Below are 25672 nucleotides of genomic sequence, written 5' to 3'. Positions count from 1 at the left end.
CCCCCCCCCCTTATTCTTTGTGTAAAGATCATTTCTCCACTATTCTATTCCTTTTGTTCTATTCCAAGTGGAGTACAGAGAATATATGGAGTGTGAATGAGGAAAAAATAGGTGGATAAAACAGAGACTTGTTGAGGAAATGAATTTCAGGCTGAAGGTTTAGCACAAATACATATACAGTTGTATTTGATAACGCACTGATAACGACCACAACAGCTGCTGGTCACTTAAACTATAATTTGATTTTTTTAACCCCTGAGCTGATGACTGTCCTGGGAGCTGGGAACCTGGGAACACATGCACACACTTAATTGCAGCTGTAATGGTCTCAAGTACACTGCACAAATACAGCTGCCCTCTATACACACACGCTAACATATGGAAACATGGCTGCTAAAAGGGATCAGGGTAATAAAGGAGAAAGAAGAGAGATGTCAGAGAAAGCAAAGAATGAATGGAGGAATGGTGTGGACAGAATGAATTTCACCCACTGTCATATAAATTATTTGTGTGAGAAAGAAACTTTCTTTCTTTCTTTCTTTCTTGTTAAATGTGTAAACAAGTCTGTGTGTAGCCATAACAAGGCATTTTGTCTAGCTGCTGGAGTCTGATTGTGAGCGTGTGTGTACAGAGGGGAAGGCACTGACTCTCATGGCTGCTGTCCAGAGGGGTTTATCTAAACCCTCACGTTCTGATTCTTGCTTTGGGGAGAGAGGGGATCAGGAGAGGCCAGGGAGCAAAAGAAGACAGAGGGACTGAAAGAATGAGACTGACAAAAGGAAGGCTGAGAAAATAAGCTAGAGAAAGTAGGTTTGAGGGGGAGAGGGGCTTTTATGAGTTTACCAGTAAGAGCTGGTGTAGCCGGATTTGCCCTGAAGTAACGTGAGTGTGTGTGACAAATGAAGACAGACAGGCAGAGACAGAGCGAGAGAATTAGAGGAAACAGAGCAGATACTATGATACTGGAGAATTAGTTATGTGAACATGTACATGCTATCAGTGAAATGTTTGGACTCATGTACTCATTCTTTATTATTACTATTCCCCACGTTTTTGAATAATAGTGAAATCATAAAAACTAGTATTAACATAAATGGAAGTCTGGGGATTGAGAAGAGGGATTACATTTAAACAAAACTCGCCATCTTTTGTCTAGATTCCAGATCTGCACACTCCAACATCATGAGGTGCATCTTGGGATGCTGTGGAGATCTTATTTATGCTGGGTACTTTTGCTTTTTTGTCCCTTCGCTGTATGGTATAACTTATCTAAAAAAAAGAGAGAAAGAAAGAAACGTATATACATTACTATTTTATATTTTTAATATTAATATTTTAATATATATTTTGTATACTTTCATTGTTTAGATATACATATCATCTGTCCACAAAATTAATTGTCTTTATATATACAAAAGATTACAGAAATATAGAAATAAAAATAACCAGCATATGAGCCTAAGCATTTAAATTCAGTCAGTTGTGTCCAAACTTTCACTGTTAGTGTACACTACTGTTCAAAAGTTTGGGGTCAGTAAGATTTATTATTATTATTTTTTTCAAAATAAATTACTTTTATTCATTAAGGATGCCTTAAATTAACAGTAAAGACATTTGTAATGTTACAAAATATTTCTATTTCAAATAAATGCTGTTCTTTTGAATGTTCTATTTATCATGAATCCCGATTTCTTTATATTCATAATGAATCTTGGAAAAAATTATCACAGTTTCCACAAAAAATATTAAGCAGCACAACCGTTTTGAACAGTGATAATATGAAATGCTTCTTGACGGCTAAATCAGCATATTAGAATGATTTCTGAAGGATCTTGTGACACTGAAAACTCGAGTAATGGCTGCTGAAAATCCAGCTTTGCATTCAATGGAATAAATTAAATTTTAAACTGTAGAAAACAGTTAATTTAAATTGTAATATTATTTTAAAAATATTATGGTTTTATTGTATTTTTGATCAAATAAATGCAGCCTTGATGAGTATAAGATTTCCCAAAACATTTTTTTCAAAAATATTTAAAAAAATTTACCGACCCCAAACATTTGAACAGTAGTATGTTGTTAAACAGAGTGGTGGAGGAGTGTTTTTTTGTATGTTAATGAAGGTATTCAATAAATTTGAGATGTCTTGAATTAAGTCTTAACCTGCTGTGAAATGTTGACGTAGTCTAATTCAATTTGTTATTTGAGAAGGGCAGTTTCTGACATTTGTGTGTGTGTGTGTGTGTGCACACTTCTTAACGTTGTGTATTTTCAGTGCCTAGGGAAGACACCATGAGATCTTCCTGTTGATGTTCAACTCTGTGAACGGTCTCCCCTGCTGCTCTCTGAACCAGCCAGTAATCAATTAGTTCCACCACGTAACTGCTGACAGAATCAGCCCGAAGCCCCCAACAGATCAACCTGATACTGAAATCACACACACACAGATGCATGATAAAGTTCATGCAAGTTATATATTGATATATCTGTCTACACCAGAGCGGAGAACGTGATCAACTTCCTATGTGGACATGGTTCCTCCTGAGGGTTATGTATTCATATATTACATATTCATACTTCCTTTCTCACTTTCTTTCTTTTTATCTCTCTCTCTTTCTCTGTCTCTTAATCGCATACAGACACACAACCCTTTAGACAAAAAATGGGAATAAATGCAATCCTTAAGGCAAACAGCCCAGTCGGCTCAAACGCAAGACCTCTCCCTTCTTCCGTTTATAATCACTTCATTACCAGTAAGTGAAAATCTAAAAGGTAGGCCAGATGCCAACAAGCATGTGTGTGTTATTAACGGTTGTTTAGAAAGTTGGTGGGTTGCCACTGTGTAGAAAGCCTTCTGATGTAAGAAAACGAGTTTAGGAGAAAGAGAGGAAGGGTATAAATTTTCTGTGCTGTATCTACAGCATAACGCCACTGCAATTCCGCCTCACTCTGTAAATTCTGGTTTTAATTTATTTAGTCTTTCTCATCTCTTCATTGTCCTCATTTTCTCATTGATCTCACACATGACAGATGGGATTAGAAGCTAATTGATTTAAAGATCATAGGGTTTGCAGGAAACATGCATCAGATGAGCAGACCTTTATCAGGAGTGTCTCTGTGTTATATAACCAAGGAAGCCTATAATACCTGGAGAAGGCATCTATTAGGATTCCCATTCATCTTACTGAGAGATGAAGTTACACCTTATAACTGTCCTGTGCTAACCAGGCAAACCCTAAGCACTTGTTTGTAACTAGGTAATTTATTCTGACACTACATTTTTAATTCTTTTCCATTTAATTCTTTTCCAAAGTGTTACACATCTACTGGAACACATACAGCCTCTTACTGTCGCACTGGAGGTGTGTGTTTGTGTTATAGAGAGAGTGCTTGCCAACTCAGACCTCTGTGCAGTCTCAGGTTGACATTTTATTACGTTTAATGTCATTAAACTGGTGATTGTGAACTGTTATTTTAAGTGAGCAGATTATTTACATAGTGTGATGAAGCGAGCGCCACTGCTCACTTTGGGGGAGGGAAAAAGTAACGTGAGTCCGTGAGGATATAAGAAAAAAATGATGGCTTACTCGCACAGCACTCTCGTGCAGGGTGTAATTTATTTACAGTGCCAATGAATAAGACAGCCCACAGTAAAGTATATATACAGGCAGAGTCATAATCACCATAGACATTGAGGGGAACAAGTCCCCCCCAATAATTAGAAATGGCCAAACTGTCCCCCCCCAATATTTTAAAAATACTCTGATAGCATTTCTATTGCTACTGTCAACCTGTGACCAAACAAATACAGAGCAAATGACTTGATGAGTCATTTCTTATTAATGAATCAAAAACATAAAGTGCAAACAGGAACAGTTTCTCTAACGAAAGACTTTGTAAATGAAAACCATGCAGCATAGTCCAAACAAGTCCTGAACAAATGACTCTTATGAGCTTGCTTAGTGAATCAGTATAGTTACAGACTGAGTGATTGTTCACATGACAACATGTAATTAAAGATTCACATTATGAGTTTGGCAGTAATATTGTTTTCAGTTTTTGATTTTTTCAAAATCAAAATAATCTTATTTGACAATGGAACTGCATTTACTTTTTCTGAAAATTTCTTTCCCAGTTGTAGGCCTACCAAAAAAAATTTGTATGATAATTTTAATAAACCATGAAGGAACTAGAATGATTAGTGGGAATCAAAACTGTAATTATTCCTTATGATTCCCATCTCTTCTAAGACATATTATAAGAGAAAAAGGGAAAAGAATGTGAAGTTACATTTCTTCAAATGTATATGTCTCTGTTTAATTGCCTTCATATGCGTGTGTTTATGGGGGACTCAGGGTTGATTCATGACTTATTGAGATCATCTGCCACCATTGTGCTCTTGAGTAGAGCACTAAACCACAGGTTGCCTCAGGGGTTCATTGCAATAATTGTTCCTATATGTACCCGCTGGATGAAACGCATCCGATAAATGACAAATAGCAGGTCTCTGTGACTGTATATGTATGCTTTTTATGTATGTAAGAAAGAGAGTGTCCACATCAGTATTTCACTGTTTGTGCAGTCTGTGTTCTGGAAAGAAAACCCTTAAAAGTTTTTTTTATCATTGTGGAACTTGCACGCAAGATCACTCTAATAAAGAAAGAACAAAACTCTTTCTCTTTTGTTCAGCTTGTGAGTTTATTTGAGGTTTATATAAAAAACCTCACACAATGTGAAACCCCAGAACTGTGTTTGAATATATTTTGACCTCTTTGCCAATGATTGTTAAAATTCAAGTCTTTTGTTAAACTCCTTAAATGGCTGAGAAAGAGTTTTAATTGATTTATATAGAGGAGTGGATTGTAAATGTTGCTGTTGCATGTGTGTGCGTTTTTATAATTATGGTTTAACTTTTGGCTTCGTTGTTTGGCTTCTGTTTGTGCTCTTTTCATCGGCGCCCTATTAGCGGCTTTAGACACGTGCCACCCTCTCAACGAGGCCTCATTCCTCCTTCAGCTGCTCTTTCTCCACTCCTCTTTTCTCTCCAACCGCACATTATATTGAGGGGAATGTGGAGGGAGTGTGGAGCTGTACTTCAGGATACTAGAGAAAGATAATAAGAGAATGTTTGTGGGTGTGTGTTCAGTATTTATCTATAGTTTAAAGTGGGCAAAATATGATAAAAACTTGGAGGGCATTCTCATCTGGAAAACTGATTTAAAAAAAATAAAAAATAAAAAATTTATAAATAATAAAAAAATCAATTGTTTTATTGAATTCTGAAAGTTTTCTTTCAGGTTTTCGGTTAATCTGTAGTAATTATAATTAGCTTTTTATAAAAACAGTAGAAGGCTATGGTATGTCTTCATTTAGATTTAGTAGTTTATAGTTCTTTAATTTCTTTTTTAAAATGTGATTCTAAGAGGGTTCTGTACTTCACACACACACACACACACACACACACACATACACATATAATCACTGTACCTTGAGCTCACTTTTCTAATTTCCACTCTTGTTTTTTTTTTTTTCTTGTGTGTGTGTTATATGCCGTCATACCCTTAAGATGCGGTCATATTTGCAAAATGGCACAGGCAAAAAAGGTTCATTTTCATTAACTGTCAATAATAAAGCTCGGCTCACACAGAAGTCATTTTCATCTGGCGAATTCATGTGACCAACTTAAACTCAATGCAAAATCTGCATGGGGAAACCTTTCACCCTTGCGCAAAAATTTTCAGTTGTGAGAATTCCTATTGAAATGGATTTTGGCCACAAAACCTTGCAGAACAATTGCAAATGTGACCGCACATTTGCAAGGGGAATACACTACCATAACAGTGTGTATCCTAACCATGTACAACATAAACTACAGTTTCTCTTCCATGTAAATCTCAGTTTTTGTCTCAACCAACAGCAGCAAGTGATGAGTAACAGCACATTTTGCTGGTCACTTGGTTTATCTTTTTGTTGTCTTGCACAGAATAGCCCCAACAAATGACTGAAGCCTCATTGGTTCAAAATCCTTCTCCGCATTATGTATAGTAAACATCAGATATGTTCTGACTGCCTTGTTTGGTGATACAACATTGTTGCTTTCATGCGATGCAACATTCTTGCTTTCACTGTGGACAAATTACTTTGTAGAAATGTATCAGCTAGTTATTACTCGGTGTTTAAAATTCTGAGATGTTAACAGGTTGAACAGAAAGCAAAATATTGCCAAGTTTGGTTAAAATGCCTCTGTTGGAAAAAGAACTGACGTAAACTTACAATCCGTAATATTTTGACTTGCAGCAGTGAACAAATAGTCATGCCAATAAAGCACAATTAAATTTAAATGACAACAAGAGAAACAGATAAAGAGTGGTTTAAGTTCTCAGAGAACTCACATCAGTCCCATTCCACAAACTTCTCCTGCTGTTCTGGATTTAAGATGAGCGTCCTCTTTCAGTACTTCATCATCATTTTCTCCTCATAAATTTGCTTTGACTATTAGAGACAGATTTATTGTCATTTTTCAGTTAAAATGTGGTGTTCATTGTCGTGTCATTCATATTTCATGCCTCTTTCTCTCTCTCCCTTTCCCACAGATCTGTTGGCCACAAACCGTACCTCCATTTTCAATGGTTTTCATGGAGATCTGCACTTGTCAGCTGTGTTTTTGGATGAATATCATGACAGGCTTTTCCTGGGAGGGAAGGATGTTCTCTACTCGTTGAGACTGGATCACAAACATGATGCTAAAGAGGTAAGACATACTATCACTGCGATATGGTTAAGATAATAAGCTACCCACGGAGAACACAGGTGTGAGAGCCCAGAAAAAGGGGCGTGTAAAAGCCGGTTCACATACATTCTTGTGTTTAAAAAAAAAACGGATGAAGCACAACAGAATAGAAAAAAGTCTTGCAATTTTAAAAGCTGAATTGTTTTAACTTGACAAGGTGTTTTTGAAAGGGACATCGGATACAAAATTCACATGATGTTTGTTTGCATATAAATGTGTCTTAGCAGTGTGTGGACACAACCACCCTACAATGATAAAAATACATTCACTCCTTTTTTTTTAATCCCCAAAAATAAAAATAAAAGCCGTTTTGACCTGAAACGGGTCGCTGAGAACAGAGCTGTTTTTGACAAGGTAAAAAGGGTGTTGTTTTACGCGACCATTGAGAAATTTTAACCAAAGTATTTTGCAGACATTTCATGAAGACCCTAAAGAATAATACCAACTTGTGGAAAATGGGCATCCAATGTCCCCTTTAAAACAGCAAGCTGCATCCCACTAGTCAAATACATCCATCTAACATTGGTTTACATAAACAAATATTTGAAAACAGTGTAGACAGACTCAAGACACTCATTTATTTATTTCTATTATGTATTAAATATTATAAAACTTGTAAAAATGTCATAATATTAATAAAATATTTGTAGTATTTTATTATAAATATTGTAAAATCATAACTATTTAAAATAATATTTATAATTGTATAATATTACAACTATTATAAAACCATCATTGTGAAAGCGTCTTTATACTAACATAATATTTAGAGTATTATACATATTATAAAAAGTTTATTAAAAACTCCAAAGGAAATTTTAGAGCTTAGGTTTTCTGTCACAGACAGTAGGCCAAATATGTTATTAAAAAGGTTTACTAAAAATCACACAAAAACAGCTGTTCACAAACACACATTAAAGTCATGTAAATTGACCGCTTTTGTGACAAAGACTTGTTTAGACCTCACTTAAGACATATAAACACAAATGGTCTTGCTTGATTTTACGAGTTCAATGTTTGCTGCCCTTTTTCCTGTTATTGTCTCAGTTTTGTGGTGTAGTTTATAAAATAAAGTTGTGAGTTATGAGAAGAGCCACAGTGTATAAATAGGCACTTGGACTAAATGGACTGTAAAAGCAGAAGTGCTTTGGTACTACTTGTCTAGAGGGTTTGGCATTTTTTCCCTGTGCAGTTAACTTTGTATATGTGTGTGGCTGAGCTTAATTAAAGCCTCTGTTCATGTGAATATGCTTTGACTCAAGTCACTGGAGCCTCAACCAGTGTGGTTGTTTTCATATGTAGTCTCCAAAGTATTTATCATTGTGTGTGACCTTGTTAAAGGATATGAACAGGAAGAGGAGGTGCATTGCCATGGTGACAGACACATGGGAGTGGCTGCAACATCTGAGGTTATGACCCCGTGACCTTTGGCTCAAGGACAGACGTTTTCTGCCTTGTTAGACCCTTGTGCATTCTGTAAGGCCACCGTACTACCACTGGCCACAGTTTTCAAATATACTACCTTCTGTACTGAGAATTTCATGACAAAAATTAAGCTACAACTGAAATGTTCTTTTCAGTAACAATGTGCAGGAAAAGTTTTTCACCTTTTTTTAGCCAGAAAACAAAATGAGGATGTTTGGATATGTGAATTTACGTGTGCAAGATTGTTTTGTAGATGCTATCAGTAAAGCTTCCCAGCCGAAGGGGAGGGTGCCACAGAAATCAAGCAGTGATTCATGATGTTGTTCGTTAAGCGGAAAAATTACTCAACCCTGATCAGACTTCCTTTTCCCTCTTGGGCATGTATTTACTGCAAATCTCCATCACCTGTTGCCTTCATATCAGCTGATCTCAGTTCAGTGAGAGGAATCATTCACTCATTCTTTTCAGAGGACTGTCAGGTCCAGGATTCACCATGCAGTGTTTCTCCCATGGTTAATAGAGGTTGGTTATTCTTAAACATGGTGCATATGGAGCAAATTAAAAAGCTGAATGAGTGAGCCAGGGCCCTTTCTTTCACACCATGGATTTATAGTAAACTCTAGTGTTTTTCATTAATAATGACTTTTTAGGTCAATACAACCCAACGACAGCCACATTTGGAATATTTTTATTCCAAGTGTCCTGAAGAATAAAGGTGATCGCTAATTAAGGAAAGAAGAAATGCTTTCATGCACAGGAAGGATGCTGGGTAACAGTTGATTACAGGTTCCGGATTTAGATAATGTCAAAATGTGTAAGAGCTTGAAAGGGTAAATAAAAGCTAATGACTCACTAATGATTTAATCATATGAAGGCTGGAACTGATTGAAACTAACAGTTTTTTTGAATGATATCTGACATTTTACAAGCAGTAGAAGGATTTGTAAATGTCATGTGATGTAAAGAGGTTGATTAGTCAACAAGTGAACATCATTTCCCTGGGAACTGAACCTGTGACCTTGGCATTGATCCAGGTTTGAGCTATAGGAACACTATTTAACTTTAGACTATTTTATTTAAATATATTTTTGTTGGAAATATAATCTTAATGGGTGACTGATAGGCCTATATCTAATCACACAAATTAAAAATTATAATTGTGTTATATTCGGTTCGCTTTTGCTGAAGAGGACTATATAACTTATGAAATTAAGCTTGCATATGTTTGCAGATCTGTATAAACAAACCCAAAAGTCTCTGTGAGGTCTGAATGTGACAGCGGTTTTGTTCCAGACTGTTCTGTGACACATGAGAAATTAATGTGTCAGGATGTGCAATCACTGTATATATATTTGGATAGAGGACCTAGCAGATGAGATTGTATATTTCTCAATCGTTCATAACATCAGGATAGGTTTTTGTGACTTTCACACTCTCAGAGTTGTTTTCATAAATCTATCTTTATTGTTGACATTCATGGGGAAAATAACCCACAAAGCATTTTTGTTGCACACCCACCCTCAGAGACACTGTCTGATTTTGTTATGTTTGGATCTTGGCAGAGTAATTAGTCTTAACAAGTAAATGAGTCTGGGTGCGAGTTGGACAGAGCTGTGCTTAATATGTGTTTAATTTATGAGACGATAAATTTCATCTGCTTTTCCTTTTTTATCTCCAGATCCATTGGCCTTCGTTGCCTGGGAACCGTGAGGACTGTATTCTCAAAGGGAAGGATCCCGAGGTGAGTGAAAAACTGGCTCTGGTTCTGAATTCACTAAAAACATCAACAAACTCAAAAGTTGGGTCAGTGTATTTTTTGTTTTTGTTTTGGTGGGGGTGGGGGACGCTGGGGATGTCAGGTTCTTTCATGATATCCCAGATCCAGCCAATGACAGTTTGTTCAATACATCAAATGTAGTTTGTTTTGGAATGTTTGGTTAGTGTGATTCTCTACATTATTTAGTTTGGTTCAATCTGGAGTTTCAAACAAAAACATCTGTCCATCTTCAGCTATAATCTGAGTGAGCTGCAGTTGGCATGATGACTGGAGAGAAGAAGCCAAACGCCCATAAATGAGATTTGATCCACTCACTTATTGTCTTGCTTCCAACCAAGTTTGTGCGTGACTCATGAGTCTCTTAAACCTAATGACTGTAGAAAGCTGTCCCAATTCACAGAACAGTTATTCCTTCATTTTTTGAAATCCCCTTTGCTTTCTTTTTCTTTTACATTTCTGTTTCTTGTTCTTTTTCTTCTTGTTCGGCCTCTCCCTTTTTTCTTTCAGCACCATGAATATGTTAATTATGTTCCAAGTTAAATCTTTCCTGTCCTCTGTCCCTAATGGTGGAGGGCCTTCCACACACACACACACACACACACACACACACACTAGTACGGAGATACACTCTGCATCTGTTAGTGTTTAGCATGTTTCGCTCATAAAGTGGAAATGTGAGGTGTCGCCATGGTTACACTCTCTGGTGACTGTCCCGGCAGTATTGTTTGATGTGACAGGTGAGTGCGATTTCACAGCGGTGTTTTAATGACTCTGTTCAGTGTGTGAGTATGTGTTAGGGAGTTGAACAGGATATTTGTTTTTCATTTAAATTTTAGCTTGGGTAACACTGAAACAAAACACAGATATGAACTCAGAAGAGTTTTATGTACCACATAACAGCTCACACAAAAATGACTGGTGACACTTTCCATGAATAGGGGACATTTTAGGGTTACACTTTTGTTTGTAGAATATCTAAAGTGGACTATGAAAATAAAGTTTTGCCAATTTTAGTGTATTTATTTATTTATTTATTTATTTTAGATTTAGAGGCACAAATCCCTTTTTTGTGACAACCAATCAAAACTTTAGATAAACTACTAAACAAAACCTAGCATGAAAATATATAGTTTTAAATACATCAGACCTCAAAAGTGGTATTCAATTATTTATAAATACAGCTATTTTAATTAATTTTAATTTAATTTTAATTGTAATTAATTTAATTTTAATGACCAAAACTATTAATTTATTTATTTTTCACAATTTCATTTATTTGAATATGTACATTTAATAGAATATTTATTACTAAAATAAAACTACACAAATCAGGGTTTTATCACAAATAAGGTTTGTCCCAAATTTTGATTGCATGTCAGCAAAAATTCCACAACTCATAGAAAATGATTGGAAAATTAAACCGCTTAATATAAAGTCTGACCTCCTGAGACTGACAAACAGCATAATATATTTTATCATTTGTGACCCTGGACCACAAAACCAGTCTTAAGTCGCTGGTGTATATTTGTAGCAATAGCCAAAAATACATTGTATGGGTCAAAATTATTGATTTTTCTTTTATCCCAAAAATCATTAGGACATTAAGTAAAGATCATGTTCCATGAAGATATTTTGTAAATTTCCTACTGTAAATATATCAAAACTGAATTTTTGATTAGTAATATGCATTGCTAAGAACTTCATTTGGACAACTTTAAAGGCGATTTTCTCAATATTTAGTTTTTTTTGCCCCCTCAGATTCCAGATTACAAATAGTTGTATCTCGGCCAAATATTGTCCTATCTTATTTATTCAGCTTTCAGATGAGCTATAAATCTCAATTTCGAAAAATTGACCCTTATGGCTGGTTTTGTGGTCCAGGGTCACATTTATATATATTTTTAAGTTTCAGGCTCTGTTTTATTCCATGTTTATGGAACGTGACTGGTACATTTCTGCTTTGGATCTCTCTCACTCTCTCAGTCCTGCTGGTTAACATCTGGCAGCAGTTTGAGCATCTGCCTGCATCTTTTATGACCCTTGATCTTTTGCTCATTTATTTACTGATTTTGACCCTACACAGTCAATGAAGCTGCATACAGGTGGCCATAGTTAGAGTGTGTACATGTTGATAGTGTGTGTAAGACGTCTTCCTCTTTCTGAACCTTTCAGTAAATGGACCATAAGAGCTTCTTTCCCATGTTAAAAGCTCTGATTGGTCTTCAGTGAGTGGGGATAATTTTCTTGCTCTTTTTCTCTGATCCATTAAAATGTTGATGATTCCTGTAACTCTCCATTCAGACACTCCAGAGAAATATTGGTCACACTCACACATGCCAAAATTACTCATGATCATGAACTGCACTTGATGAGTTTAACCTCGCTGTTCAATGTAAAATACATGTATTTTTATGTTTGTGTAAGTAATTGTGCTGTAATGATCAAGATTGTACCCTCATTTGCCACCAAAACACCCAACACTTTAATATGAACTCTTTCTATGTGTGTTTGGTGCAGACAGAGTGTGCAAACTTTGTGCGGTTGTTGCAGCCATTTAACCGCACTCATCTACTGGCCTGTGGAACTGGAGCTTTCCAACCTGTGTGTGCATATGTGAATGTTGGACAGCGCGGAGAGGTAACACACACAAACACTCCCTCCCACTGCTTCACACCTAGTGTGTTTGTGTATGCCAGGGCTGTCCAAACTCGGTCCTGGAGGGCCGGTGTCCTACAGAGTTTAGCTCCAACCCTAATTAAACACACCTGAACCAGCTAATCATGCTCTTACTAGGCATAGAAACTTCCAGTCAGGTGTGTTGAGGCAAGTTGGAGCTAAACTCTGCAGGACACCGGCCCTCCAGGACCGAGCTTGGACATCCCTGGTGTATGCACATCAGGAGGATCTAATTTACTTATGTATATCAGAGACCTAATTGTTTAAGGTCAAGAGTAGTGGTCGACCGATATATCGCCCAGGCCGATATATCGGCCGATATTCTGTATTTTTCAAATATCGGCATCGGCGGATACGTTTTTCTGTTTGGCCGATGTGTTCGAGGTGGGACTTTTATTTTGACGGCGTGGCTGACTTTTATTTTGACGGCGCTGAGAACGGCAGCACCTGAGCGCACGCCGCTCACATTCTCCCTCTTGTTCGCTGTCGTCGTTCAGTTCTGTCTAATATAGATAGAAGTCTATCTAATAATCAGATAGAACTGTTAAACAAAGGAATTAAAATGTATACAAAAAAGTATTATAATGATTGCTTTAATATTATTAGTAATAGAAAGCCAAACATTAAACAATTTTCTCGTTTGCCGTCTGCATTCAGCAAATACGCATTTATATCATTTAAACAAATCTTTGAATGACTAATGAACATTTAATTTCACAAACCTTGCAGACTTAGTCGAATCTAGTTGAGATCTTGTGAAGTGTGCATTTGTATCCTGCATGATCGCGTGTTCTCTGTGTGACGGTCGGTCCGTGTGAATTGAATGCTGACAGGAGGAGAGTTCAGCTTCACTGGAGATGTGCGATCGACAAATTTGAAACTAAGTTAGTGATTACAAATTATGCTGCGTTTTATGCATTTGCCCACTGTCATATTCATGCCATTTTCATTGCGTGCTGTATGTAAAATGAGTGTTACTTTGGCTTTATTTTGAAAAAAAAAAAGATCATTCCCAATGCACACAAACTTCCCAGAATACTGAGTGCCCTGTTGGATACAGTGTTTACTTCCTTTTTAATTAGATTTTTATTAAATATTTATTTATTTGTGAAAAATGCTTTGTCTTCTAAAGTATAAGTATGTTTATTTGACACAATTATTTTTAATCTATTTTCAATTGATTTAAAATTTCTTAAATATAAATTAAAATAAATAAAATTATATCGGCTTTATATCGGCCATCGGCCTCCCTGCTTTCCAAGATATCGGCATCGGCCGTCAAAAAACCCATATCGGTCGACCACTAGTCAAGAGGTCACCCACCAACAGGCCGGCCCTTAAGGTCAAGACTAGATCATGAGAGGAGATACAAAGCAAAAGCACACAAACACAGAGCAGAGGATAGAAAAAGAGAAATAATGCGTTTGTCTTTTCTGAATAGAATGTCTATTCTGGCATTGGAGAGCTGTTCTTTACTTCCTTTGAGGTGTTTTAACTGGTGTGTCACCACCCAGGGCGCCACAGATGTCTGACAAACAGACAATACTACATTGTTAAACTGAACTGGCACCAGAGGTTTAATCTCTCTTTGGCACCACTGGACACACCCATACAGTGTCTGACATCAATGACAGTAAAAACTACTGAACTACTATAATTACATTTTAGATTTCTGATATGGTACAGCCATGAAACTCAAAGTCAGACGATACTATGTAAAGGGATAGTTCACCCAAAAATGATTTTTTTTTCATCAGTTACTCACCCTTATGTTGTTCCAAACTTTTATGAGTTTCTTTCTTCTGTTGAATATAAAAGAAAAGAAAAAACTATGTTAGTCAATGGCTACCAGCAGCTGTTTGATTACCAACATTCTTCAAAATATTTTAAGCTATATTCAACAGAAGAACAATTTTATATCCCTTTGACTGTATAATCATTTTGTACTGATCTGACGTTGATGATAAATACAACCAATAACACTACTAAAGGAATCAGTGGATCATTTATTTGAATTGGTTAAATGTAAACCCAAACAAACAATTTCACTAAAATGTTTTGAATTTCCCAGTGCTGCATACAGTATAAGAGTGCTGCATACAGTCATTGCCTCAGCTCTTCTGGCTGTAAAGCTATGTGTATAATAGACAGTGACAAGAAAAACAATGATGTAGTGTTGTGTAATGCTACTCTGGTACTTGTTGGGAAAAGCAGTTCATTACTTAAAGAGCTACGCTATTATGAAAACAGTTGAAGTACATTGATTCTACTGATAATTGTAGCAAGTAAAAGTTAGTAGTGTTGCTAAATTTAGTTAGTTAAACCCCAACACTATTATTTTTGTTTGGGGTTAGGTTGACGCAAATTACAATGAGCAAATCGCAATGAACTGGTAGAAACTACCAAATCAAAGGTTTGGGGTCAGTAAGCAATCAATACTTTAATTTGATCTGAATTGACAGACTTATTGTTACAATAAATTCTTTTTCAAGTAAATGCTGTTTTTTTTTTTTTACTTTCTTATTCATCAAATAATCCTGAAAAAGTATGATGGTTTTCACAAAACATATTATGCAGCACAACTGTTTTCAACATTGATGATAATAAGAAATATTTCTTGAGCACCAAATCAGCATATTAGAATGATTACTAATACTGAATGATCATGTGACACTGAAGACTCAACTAATGACTGCTGAAAATTCAGCTTTTTCATAACAGGAATGAATTACATTTTAAAATTATTACAATACGAACTGTAATAATAATCCACAATATTCATGTTCCTACTGTGTTTTTGGTCAAATAAATGCAGCCTTAGTCAGCATCTTCCAGACCACAAACCTTTGCACAGTAGTGTACATAAGAAAATGTTTGCATTTCAGACTTCACATTTTTATACCCATGGTCTCTAAGATCTAAGATTTTTTAAGCCATTAGTTTTGTTTATGATCAGTTCTCATAAGGTGAGGAAAAGTCAGGAAGTATTAAACTGAGCTACAATAATAAATGTATCTTTAGAAATATTTAGTGGGCCTTGGGGTCTCTTAATACCTCAAACTGAACATGATTAATAGCATATCCCAGTATTGTAAAAAATAAATAATACATTTCTTCCCAAGAAAAAGAAATTCAGACATTTGTGAGCTCAAGTTTATTTTTGAGTTGTTAAATTGATGTGAATTTTCTGACTTCTTGTTGGCAGCATGTGTTCAGTTTGGATCGTGCCACGGTACAGAATGGGAGGGGGAAATGTCCCCATGACCCCAAACTACCCTTTGCAAGCACCTTCACAGGTACATTTCAGTGTTAAGTTTCAGCATCAATGTTCATGCCACTGCATGCTTGTGTTGTGTGTTTAAAGGTATGTCAGAGCACGTTTGTGTGTGCGTGTGTGTGTGTGTGTGTGTTTTGGCTCATGTGTGTTGGGTGGAGGTTTCTGCTTGTCAGTTGTCACTGAGATTATGGCCTGTTGTAGATTGACTGCTCTGATGGGATAAATTTGAGGTGTTCTTCAGTCCAGGTTTAGTGTTGCGGGGGTCTTCTGTATGTATGTTCATGGGTGTGTTACAGTCTTCTGGGGCACAGACACATCTCCCAGTGTGTATGTGTGTCTTTACAACACTGCACAATCTTGGCTCCCCTCGCTGGACATTTTGCCAGATGCAATACTTTTCGGGACAGATTTTTAAGATTGCATTTTTAGCGAACTCGGAGATACTTTCACACACTGACACACTGTACACATGAGTTTCTGTCAGATAATTGATGAGCAACAGAGGCAACATGTGTTCAAGTAGGTTTTTAAAGTTTTTTAAATTATAAACGGTTTAATTATAATTAAAAAACAGTAAAATGGTATGATCTCATTTTAGATGATGGAGTGTGTGTGACTTTGAAAAACTTTTGACACTATATCGGGTCTCTACTGATTTATACAGTAGGTGTGTATGAGTGTGTTTTCAAGCTGATAACTTTTACAATGGGGCTTCTTGCATAAAATTGTTTACTTTTCCTTCCTCTCATGTAAGAGATTGAGTTCTCTGCACTGACCTCCAATGCTCTCTGTCTCTCTCTCAGGTGGAGAGCTGTACTCCGGTCTGACTGCAGATTTTTTGGGGAGAGACTCTGTGATTTTGAGAGGTTTAGGGACTCGCTCGCCAATGAGAACAGAGACGGATCAGAGAATCCTACACGGTACAAAGTGACTTAATTTTGATATTAATAAACATTTTCAGTCTTATTTCTTATGTGTTTTATAACATTTTATAGTGGAAAGGTTGGTGACATTAATACATTTTATTCGTAGCAAAACTGTTGTTGAAATCAGTGTTATTATTGTTAACTAAAACTAAAACTTGAAAAAAAAATTTTGTTAATTGAAATTAAAAACTTAAACATAAAAAATTTAAACGAAAATTAGAAATGTTACCTCTGCAACTAACTGAAATAAAAACTGAAATATAAAAGTTAAAGTTAAATTAAAGCTAAAAAATATTGTTAGATAATTATTTTTTTTTTGTTTTTTTTTTTAGATATTAGAAATATAAAAAAATGAAAATGGCAAAAGCACATAACAAAATAACTATAACTTGGACTAAAATGAAAATAAAAACTAAAATAAAATAAAAATAAATGGTGTTACAAGATATTAATATATAAATAATACTAAAAAACATTGGTGAAATTAGCAATTTTAGTATTATGTATAATTTGTGTAAAATTATGTCATTTTCACACAATAAATGTTGCAATAGTTATTTATTCTTTATTTATAATTAAAATATAATTTATAATGTTTTATAATGTATTTCCATATTTTAAATCCTGGGACAAAAGTGCTCATTATTGATGGAACACCCAATTAGTAATGATTTCTCAAAATCATTAGTCAAACTGAATTGATAGACTACATGCTTCCAACAATCAGATATGCATTATAATAGTGTGTGTTTGTGTGTGTTTGTGTATGTACAGAGCCCAGGTTTATTGCGGCCCACCTCATTCCTGACAGTGCAGACAGAGATGACAATAAAATGTATTTCTTCTTCACTGAAAGAGCAACAGAGACTGCAGAGCGAGACTATGAAGGAGCCATACACACACGCATTGGACGATTGTGTGTGGTGAGACAAACTACAACAAATACCTCATACATACAGTACATCCAGGCACAAGTAGGCCAGTATACTGGAATGCTTCAGCCCCTTTTCAACCAAATGTGCACAGCTGCTGGATGGTTTGCATGCCTCTGAATCACACACACACTCACCGATTAGCCCAGTTCCCATACACACAAATACACACTAATACACAAGGCTCTGTAGAGTAAGGGGAGCAGTACAAATCTCCCTCTGTCATTCAGAGGTCAGTGTTCAAAGAGCCAGGGTCAGTCGCACATTACTGTCACTTTGACTTCTATTCATTGTTCAACTTCAGCACATTCCCAAATCACACACACACTCTCTTACACTGCAGAGAAGGTGATTATCTCCACATATACTGATTACACAGATTTAGGATCCTTTACGCCACCCATGTGTCTTCGACACGGTAAACCCAGCTGCACTGCTTGTTGGGAATCTGTTACAGAATTTCCCTTATGGTGCCATAATCTCCATAACTGCCGCTGCCCTGAGATATTTTGTGATATTGAACCATTCTTGTTCCCATGGGAACAGTTACAACTGAATGTTTATGTATAAACAGGGTTCAGATTACAGAGGTTTGGGGTTTGTTGACCCCCTTAATTAAACCACTTCAGATGAAAAAGTCGAATGAGAACTGTCACAAACTCTGTTGCACTAGGGATTGTGGGAAATATTTGCTCAAAAGCATGTCTGGATGTACTGTGGCACTTTTTGTATACTAGTTTCAATGCACTATGATTTGGAATGCACTAATTCTAATATTGCATACTACTTAGGACGGATAGTATACAAATTGAGACGCAGGGATAGTTTGTTTTACCCAGAGTTCATTGTGTGTGGTCTGGGGGTAAATGATACTGGGATTTGACTTTTTGCCGATCTGTTGTCCAGAAGTGAATTAAACGCTTCATGATTTATTGTTTATGTGGTTTCAGAATGATGTGGGTGGGCAGAGGGTTCTGGTGAATAAGTGGAGCACATTTATTAAAGCCCGACTGGTGTGTTCTGTTCCTGGACCTCACGGCATCCAAACACACTTTCACCAGCTGGGTGAGACAGTAAACACACACACACGCCTTTTTATGCACAATGTTATATAAACTTGAGATCATTTTGATCTCTAAACGCCCCTTGTGTGATCTTTGACTGTATGTGTTTGTCATGCAGAGGATGTGTTTCTGTTAAGGACCAAAGACGAAACCAATCCAGAGATCTACGCAATATTCAGCACCATCAGGTCTGTCTCAAATCCGACTGAAAGCACATCTGTTTATCTGTGCATTTCCTCTGTAAAGCACTGTGCTGTGCTTCAACTCATATCGATTGCTCTATTATTTCATTCAGTTTGTCTTTGTGTATATATATACTTTTTCTTTTGTTTTAATCCATTTTAGATTAAACTTAATTTTTTTTGTCTTATGTATTTTTATGCCTTTTTTTTCTTATTTTTTGTTCTTAATATTTTTACATTTTGAATTTTATTTTATTTTTTCCTCTCTTCCTTAATTATGCTATTGTAAAGCACTTTAAATTGCCATTGTGTATGAAATGTATAATTAAACTTGCATTGCCTTGTCATTTTTAAAAGAATAGTTCACCCAAAAATGAAAATTTGGGTGAACTGTTTCATGAATAAGGGGTATGTGAGTTTCACAGAATATTTTCTCTCTCTAGTAATGTGTTTCAGGGCTATGCAGTGTGTGTATATAGTATGGCTGATATCCGTGAAGCATTTAATGGGCCATTTGCTCATAAAGAAGGGCCGGACTATCAGTGGGGACCTTATGAAGGACGAGTCCCTTACCCGAGACCAGGAGTGTGCCCTAGTAAGATCACGGCCCAGCCTGGTCGTGCCTTCCGTAGCACACTGGAGTTTCCAGATGCTGTTCTGCAATTTGCACGAACACACCCACTAATGTGGCGTCCCATTTACCCATCACAACGGCAACCACTGCTGCTCCGCACCAGCGCCCCATACAGGCTCACGCACATCACTGTAGACCGCACACAGGCCGAGGACGGATACTATGATGTCATGTTCATCGGCACTGGTAAGACAGATTGTCATCACTTCAGTTAACACTCAAGTATGTTTATAACCCTGGGTGACTGATTGAATAACTGTAACCTTTGACCTCTTCAGATATTGGGACTGTGCTAAAGGTTATCGTACTTGGAAACAGTAACTCTCTGGCCAATGAGGAGATCACCCTGGAGGAAATGCAGGTGTTCAAGGTCTGTGAGCTCAAAAGTGTGTGTATGTGTAATGATGTGTGCATTTATTTGTCTGTTTGTGAGAATAGCTGAATTTTCATCCATTATACCATAGCGGCGCCCCTGCTCAAGAAACATTTCTTGTCATTATTAATGTTGAAAACAGTTGTGCTGCTTAATATTTTTTATGAAATTGTGATTCATTTTTTTTCAGGATTCTTTGATAAAATTTCAAAAGAACAGCATTTATTTGCAATAGCATTCTTTTGCAACATTATAAAATAATTTACTGTCACAAAAAAATCTTACTGGCCCCCAATCTTTTTAACAGTAGTGTATATGTGTATGTACGCATACCTTAAGTTCTGTTTCTCATGATATTTATCTCTGTAGGTACCCACTCCCATAACCTCCATGGACATATCTGTGAAAAGGGTAAGTTCATGCTTCATGCACTCTCGATATATTATTCCAGCAAATTAATGTAAGCTTAGTAACATAAGCAGCACCATAAAATCATTTTCCACAAAATTCCCAAGGAGGCTTTTACTGTGTGCAGAGAAATGGGACTCCACTTTGTGTGTATAGGCTTTTTGACTCCAAAGCAATAAAACATTCATGCAAAACAACCAGTTGCTTAGTTATTCATCATGAAGCAGGCGCTTTATATCCAAACCGACTGACACTTACTCCATAGACAGTCCTGGAGCCACAGGAGTTAAAGCATCAGTTCACACACAAATAAAAATGGTCATCATTTACATCATTTAGTTACAAATCATTCCAAACTCATGATGTTTTTGAATGGAATCCTCATTCAAACATACACACAGTTCCTCAGTACTCATTGCACCAGGTATGATAGTGTTGGTTGATTTTTTTCCGTAAATCTTTATTAAATAATGACAAATTTTGGTCATATGGACCACTTTTATAGTGCTTTTTTTTTTTATTTTTTTTAGCCGTTTTAGAACTTGACAACACCAGTCCTCATTCACTTTTATATGGAAAAGAGCAGCCAGGGCATTCTCCTAAACCTCTCCTTTTGTGTAAAGGTGTTTGGCGTGATATGACATTTGACTAAATAATGAAGAATTTAGTTTTTTGGGTGAACTATCTCTGTTTTTCTCATGCGAACAGTGGAAAATGGAACCAAAACTGTTATTTCTCTCTCTCTTCCAGCAAACTCTGTTCGTAGGTTCACAGACAGGTGTTGTCCAGGTGCCTCTGCACCGCTGCAGTATGTACGGTAAAGCTTGTGCCGAGTGCTGCCTGGCTCGAGATCCATACTGTGCTTGGGACGGACACACCTGCACACGCTACCTGCCAAACACAAAACGGCGTTACCGAAGACAGGACATCAAACATGCAAACCCAGCACTGCAGTGCATGGACCAAAACCTCAGCGGTAAGAAAGAAGGAAAGAAATGACAGCCTTCTTAACTGAGTGCAGCCATGCTGCCTGAATGTCAATACACCAGCGGTCTCCTCTGAGAACTTCAAATGCATTTACATGTCAAAGAGCTCACTGATGTGAAAGTGCAGGAGAAGAGCAATTCCTTCAGAGATTTGAATTTAAATTGTTTAATCATTAGCATTAGAAACTTCAGTACACCTTTGAGCTTGTCCGATAGGAAGATTAATAGGGTTTGAAGGGCAATCTCACTCCACTGGGACAAACTCTCTGTTCGGTGTGAAATACAGGAACTGAGAGTGATAGGTGAACAGGCAGATCACTTTCGATCTCTCATCACAGAAAAGAGAGAATGAGAGGAAAGAACAAAAGAGGTGTGAGTGATGAGCGCTTGAGTGTTTGCATGCCAAAGATTAGAATGTTGGTGATGAAAAGGGATTATATATGTATGTGCACACTTATATAAACACATATGCCGTGGAAAATCCTGGACTGACCTTACAATGAACCGTGTTGTGTGACTGTGTAAAAGTGTCTGTATTAACCGTCATGTGTTCCTCTCTGAAGTGGAGGATCTGGAGCTGACTGAAGAACGAGTCGTTTATTGCACTGAGAACAACAGCACCTTCCTGGAGTGCATCCCTCGATCGCCACAAGCCACTGTCACATGGCACATTCAGAGAGATGACTACATGGAGGAGGTGTTTTGTTGATTTAATTATTTTAAAAAAATATACATGCTGTTTAAAACGTGGATACATTCTGGCTGGAAAACTTGAACATGTCCATAGTTCTCTAAGACACTTTCAGAAAATAATCTTGGGCACAGTTGGTGTAAAGTCACTGCAAAAAAAAGAAAAGTTTGCAATCTTTGTTGGAATATCCCATTTTGTTTGATTATGAAATTTATTATTTTAATTGTGTTTTATTTGAGAGAGAGAGACCTATTTTTTTCAAATGTCCTCTGTTTAGGTGGTACTAGATGAACATATCACTAAGACAGACGATGGTTTGTTGTTCCGCCGTGTGCGCCGTCAGGATGAAGGCATCTATGTGTGTCGATCTCGGGAACGCGGATTCACACAAACCCTCTCACGCTTCTGGTTGGACGTCTTACACACCGACACCCTTTCGGACCTCCTGTCACGTGACAGCAAATATAAAGTATGGTCACCGTGCCCTGCCAACACAGCCTCTACCAATCGTGGCCCAGCCAGGACGTGGTTCAAGGACGTCTTGCAGCTGATTGGTCCTTCGAACCTGCCGCAGGTGGAGCAGTACTGTGAACGGGTTTGGTGTAATGAGAAGCTGAGACGCAAACACAAAAGCATGATGGACAAATATCGGCAAGTGCAGGACTCTGCACGGAGAGCACGAGTCCAAAAGAGCACAGGAGAATCCCGAATCCGCTCTCCACGGGACCTCCACTCACAAGAGTAAAATACAGAGCCACATGAAGCAATATGGACTTCCAAAGGAAAGTGGACGTGATTTTTAGATGCTCTCATACACACACATAAACATACTTGTTTTTGTTTGTGGTGATGTGAAATATTATAGGTTGTGTGTCTAACAATCCAAGATCTCTCCCTGTTAATTAGGACATTCTTGAGCGTCCTTTCCAAAAGTTCCTGTGACCATGGCAGCCGGCCCTCATCATCTCACAGTAGACCATGGCTGATGTCTTAAGAGCTCAGCAGCTGCAAAACCTTTTTACTGGAACAAATGAGGGTAGACAGGATGGAACTAGTAGATTGGAGCACTGACCCTGCTATAACAGGTGCCAAAAAAAAAATACATTCATTTAAGATACATCTGGCTGTGATACAACTGAGTGTAATACTCAGACTTTTCCTCAACTGAGAACTATGGCAGCATTCAACAAAACTGCTTGCCAGTACATTAAACTGTAAAGAAATAAAAGTTTGGACTAATTAGACTATTTTCCGGTAACTGAATCATAGGCTGACGACCGTTGAGACTTCAACAGAACGGACTTTGTTCTTAATCATCTTGAAACACCACATCGCCATCATGAGCTTCAGAACTTTGTACAGGGTTCGTTTTCTTTTCATTTTTTGCAATGTAAAGTTTTGGTAACACTTTACAGTAAAGTCAGATTTATTAGTTAATGCATCAGCTAACATGAAATAATGAATTTTACAGCATTTATCAATCTTGTTTTTTATTATTTGCTTTTTTTAACATTGATAATTCACATTCATAATAAATTAATGTTATTTTATACAGTGAACAATAGTATATTTATAAATTAACATTAACCTAAACTTATAAATGCTGTAAAAATTGTTCAATGTTAGTTCATGTTATTACGTGGCTCTTTGGAATACACAACTCTGATTGGTCAATCGCAGCATTCTGTCGTCCATGGCAACGCTGCAACTAAAACTAGCGCTATGTACCACACTACAGACTTACGCTTTCTTTTTTCACAGAAACGCAAATGGTGCCATTTTGCGTGTCAGTTTTCTATCGTAGTGAAAATTACCTCAGAGAACTTAATATTACTGCAATATAACTGCAGTGTCATGTGCACTTATTTATTTCTTTGGTGAATAACTGTAATTTTGCCACGACGACCACCTGACTGTACATCACTCACAAACTGAAGCTTATTTTAAAGTATTTCCAAGTTTTAATCATAGCAAACTTTGCTGATGTTTTACTATTTATTCTAGCAAACGCTGTTCAGCAGCTGCAGTAGCCTTGATACGAACATCTGTGTCCCGTCTCGCTGTTCACTTACTCTAGTTTACTGGTTTCTTTGTACACCTAAACTAAACTCCTGCATCACTTGAACCATTTATTTATTTATAGTTAGAAAGGTATGGGAAAAAAAATACTGCCTTCTCTAAAAAAAAAACAAAAAAAAAAACACGTTTTTACAAATCTTTCCTGGAGAGCAACCGTTTTGGCTGCAAACTTTCTCCAATGTCTTTTCAGAACTTCAGGAAAAAATCAAACTGCTGGAGCAAATAGAGCAAAAGAAAAAAGCTCACTTATAATTTTCTGTTCAATGCCCTGACATGACTGACTGCATAGACTAGCTGCACTGAAACTGCTTTTTGTGAATGGGTACAGCATCACTGCTCTGATTTGAACGGCATGTGTCAGTTTTTTTTTTTTTTTTTTTTTTTTTTTTTAAATACAATATTAAAACAATCTGAAAGGAGTTCTGTACCTCCAATAACATCAACAGCGCAATTCCTCTTTTCCAATTCCTTCTTTAAATTGGTTGTATTGACTTTAGCTCATTTTCTCTGTAGATAAAATACACAGGACAAATGCATTGTTTTAGCTAGTGTGTCTGATATATTTATGTTATTTAAAAGTGATTCTTGCATGCAGAAAACTCTGACCTGTGTTTGGTTCAGTGATACAAATAAAAACATTTTACAAAAGAGTTTTATGGGTTTGTGTCACATCGCGTCCTTGGAAAGCGATTAGGTCAGCTCAGAGCGACCCCCTCTTAGAGGGACCCAGGGGTTGGGTTCAGCGTTACAGATGTTCCTTTTATGTTCTCCAACATGTGCTGGTTTATCATGCTAAACTGAAAAGGCCTTTTTCTCCTGAGATTGTCTTTGTCAGTGCTCAATTTATAAATGACTCCATTCAAGTGAGGTCATACGTTAGTGTCATTAGTCAGTATGAGGCTTGACATTAAGAACAAGCACCTGTGCGGTGTGTGTGTGACAATTCTGTGTTTTTCTGTCAATATGGGGTGCTGTGTGTACATTAATGAGGAAAAAAAATTAACTTAAATGATTTTAGCAAATGGCTGCAATATAACAAAGAGTGAAAAATTTAAGGGGGTCTGAATACTTTCCGTACCCACTGTAGCTCATCTTACCGTTGATGCAACAGACATGAATCACTCAGAAAACATTAGCAACTCTCTGGCAACCCCCCACAATAGCCTAGGACTGTGGTTCTCGACCAGGGGACCGGAGCCCACTAAGGGGCCCAAGATTACTTAAAATGAGAACAAAAAGCATTAAAAAGAACCAAAAAAAAACCAAAAGCTAAAAAAAAAAAAAAAAAAAAAAAAAACAAAAAAAAAAAAAAAAAAAAAAAAAAAAAAAAGAAAAGATTTTTTTTTTTTTCCTTTGAAAAACCAAGATTCCCACAGTCTTGGAAAACCTGCATATATACGAGGAAGCCCATTTTATTTTATTTTTAATTATGCCAAGCTCTAAAATATTTTA

General features: G+C 36.8%; 1 protein-coding gene across 1 annotated transcript in view; it reads left to right on the top strand.

Annotated features, from left to right (window-relative positions):
* The window catches only part of LOC107711953 (semaphorin-3G-like), a 29936-nt gene extending 6695 nt beyond the window's left edge, over positions 1-23241 (top strand). Inside the window, exons 2-15 of the mRNA XM_016517054.1 lie at positions 6594-6751; positions 9894-9956; positions 12510-12629; positions 15874-15964; positions 16749-16865; positions 17646-17794; positions 18754-18868; positions 18986-19055; positions 19493-19869; positions 19962-20053; positions 20426-20467; positions 21215-21440; positions 22014-22147; positions 22419-23241. Coding sequence (XP_016372540.1) covers positions 6594-6751; positions 9894-9956; positions 12510-12629; positions 15874-15964; positions 16749-16865; positions 17646-17794; positions 18754-18868; positions 18986-19055; positions 19493-19869; positions 19962-20053; positions 20426-20467; positions 21215-21440; positions 22014-22147; positions 22419-22886 — 2222 coding nt within the window. The 3' untranslated portion in view covers positions 22887-23241. The remainder of the gene's footprint in view (positions 1-6593; positions 6752-9893; positions 9957-12509; positions 12630-15873; positions 15965-16748; positions 16866-17645; positions 17795-18753; positions 18869-18985; positions 19056-19492; positions 19870-19961; positions 20054-20425; positions 20468-21214; positions 21441-22013; positions 22148-22418) is intronic.
* Positions 23242-25672: the final 2431 nt, after the last annotated feature.

Source organism: Sinocyclocheilus rhinocerous, unplaced genomic scaffold (genome assembly GCF_001515625.1).
Source record: "Sinocyclocheilus rhinocerous isolate Xijiao unplaced genomic scaffold, SAMN03320098_v1.1 scaffold1168, whole genome shotgun sequence".
Classification (NCBI taxonomy): domain Eukaryota; kingdom Metazoa; phylum Chordata; class Actinopteri; order Cypriniformes; family Cyprinidae; genus Sinocyclocheilus; species Sinocyclocheilus rhinocerous.
The sequence above is the reverse complement of the archived record's forward strand: the minus strand, read 5'-3'. Positions and strand labels throughout refer to the sequence as shown.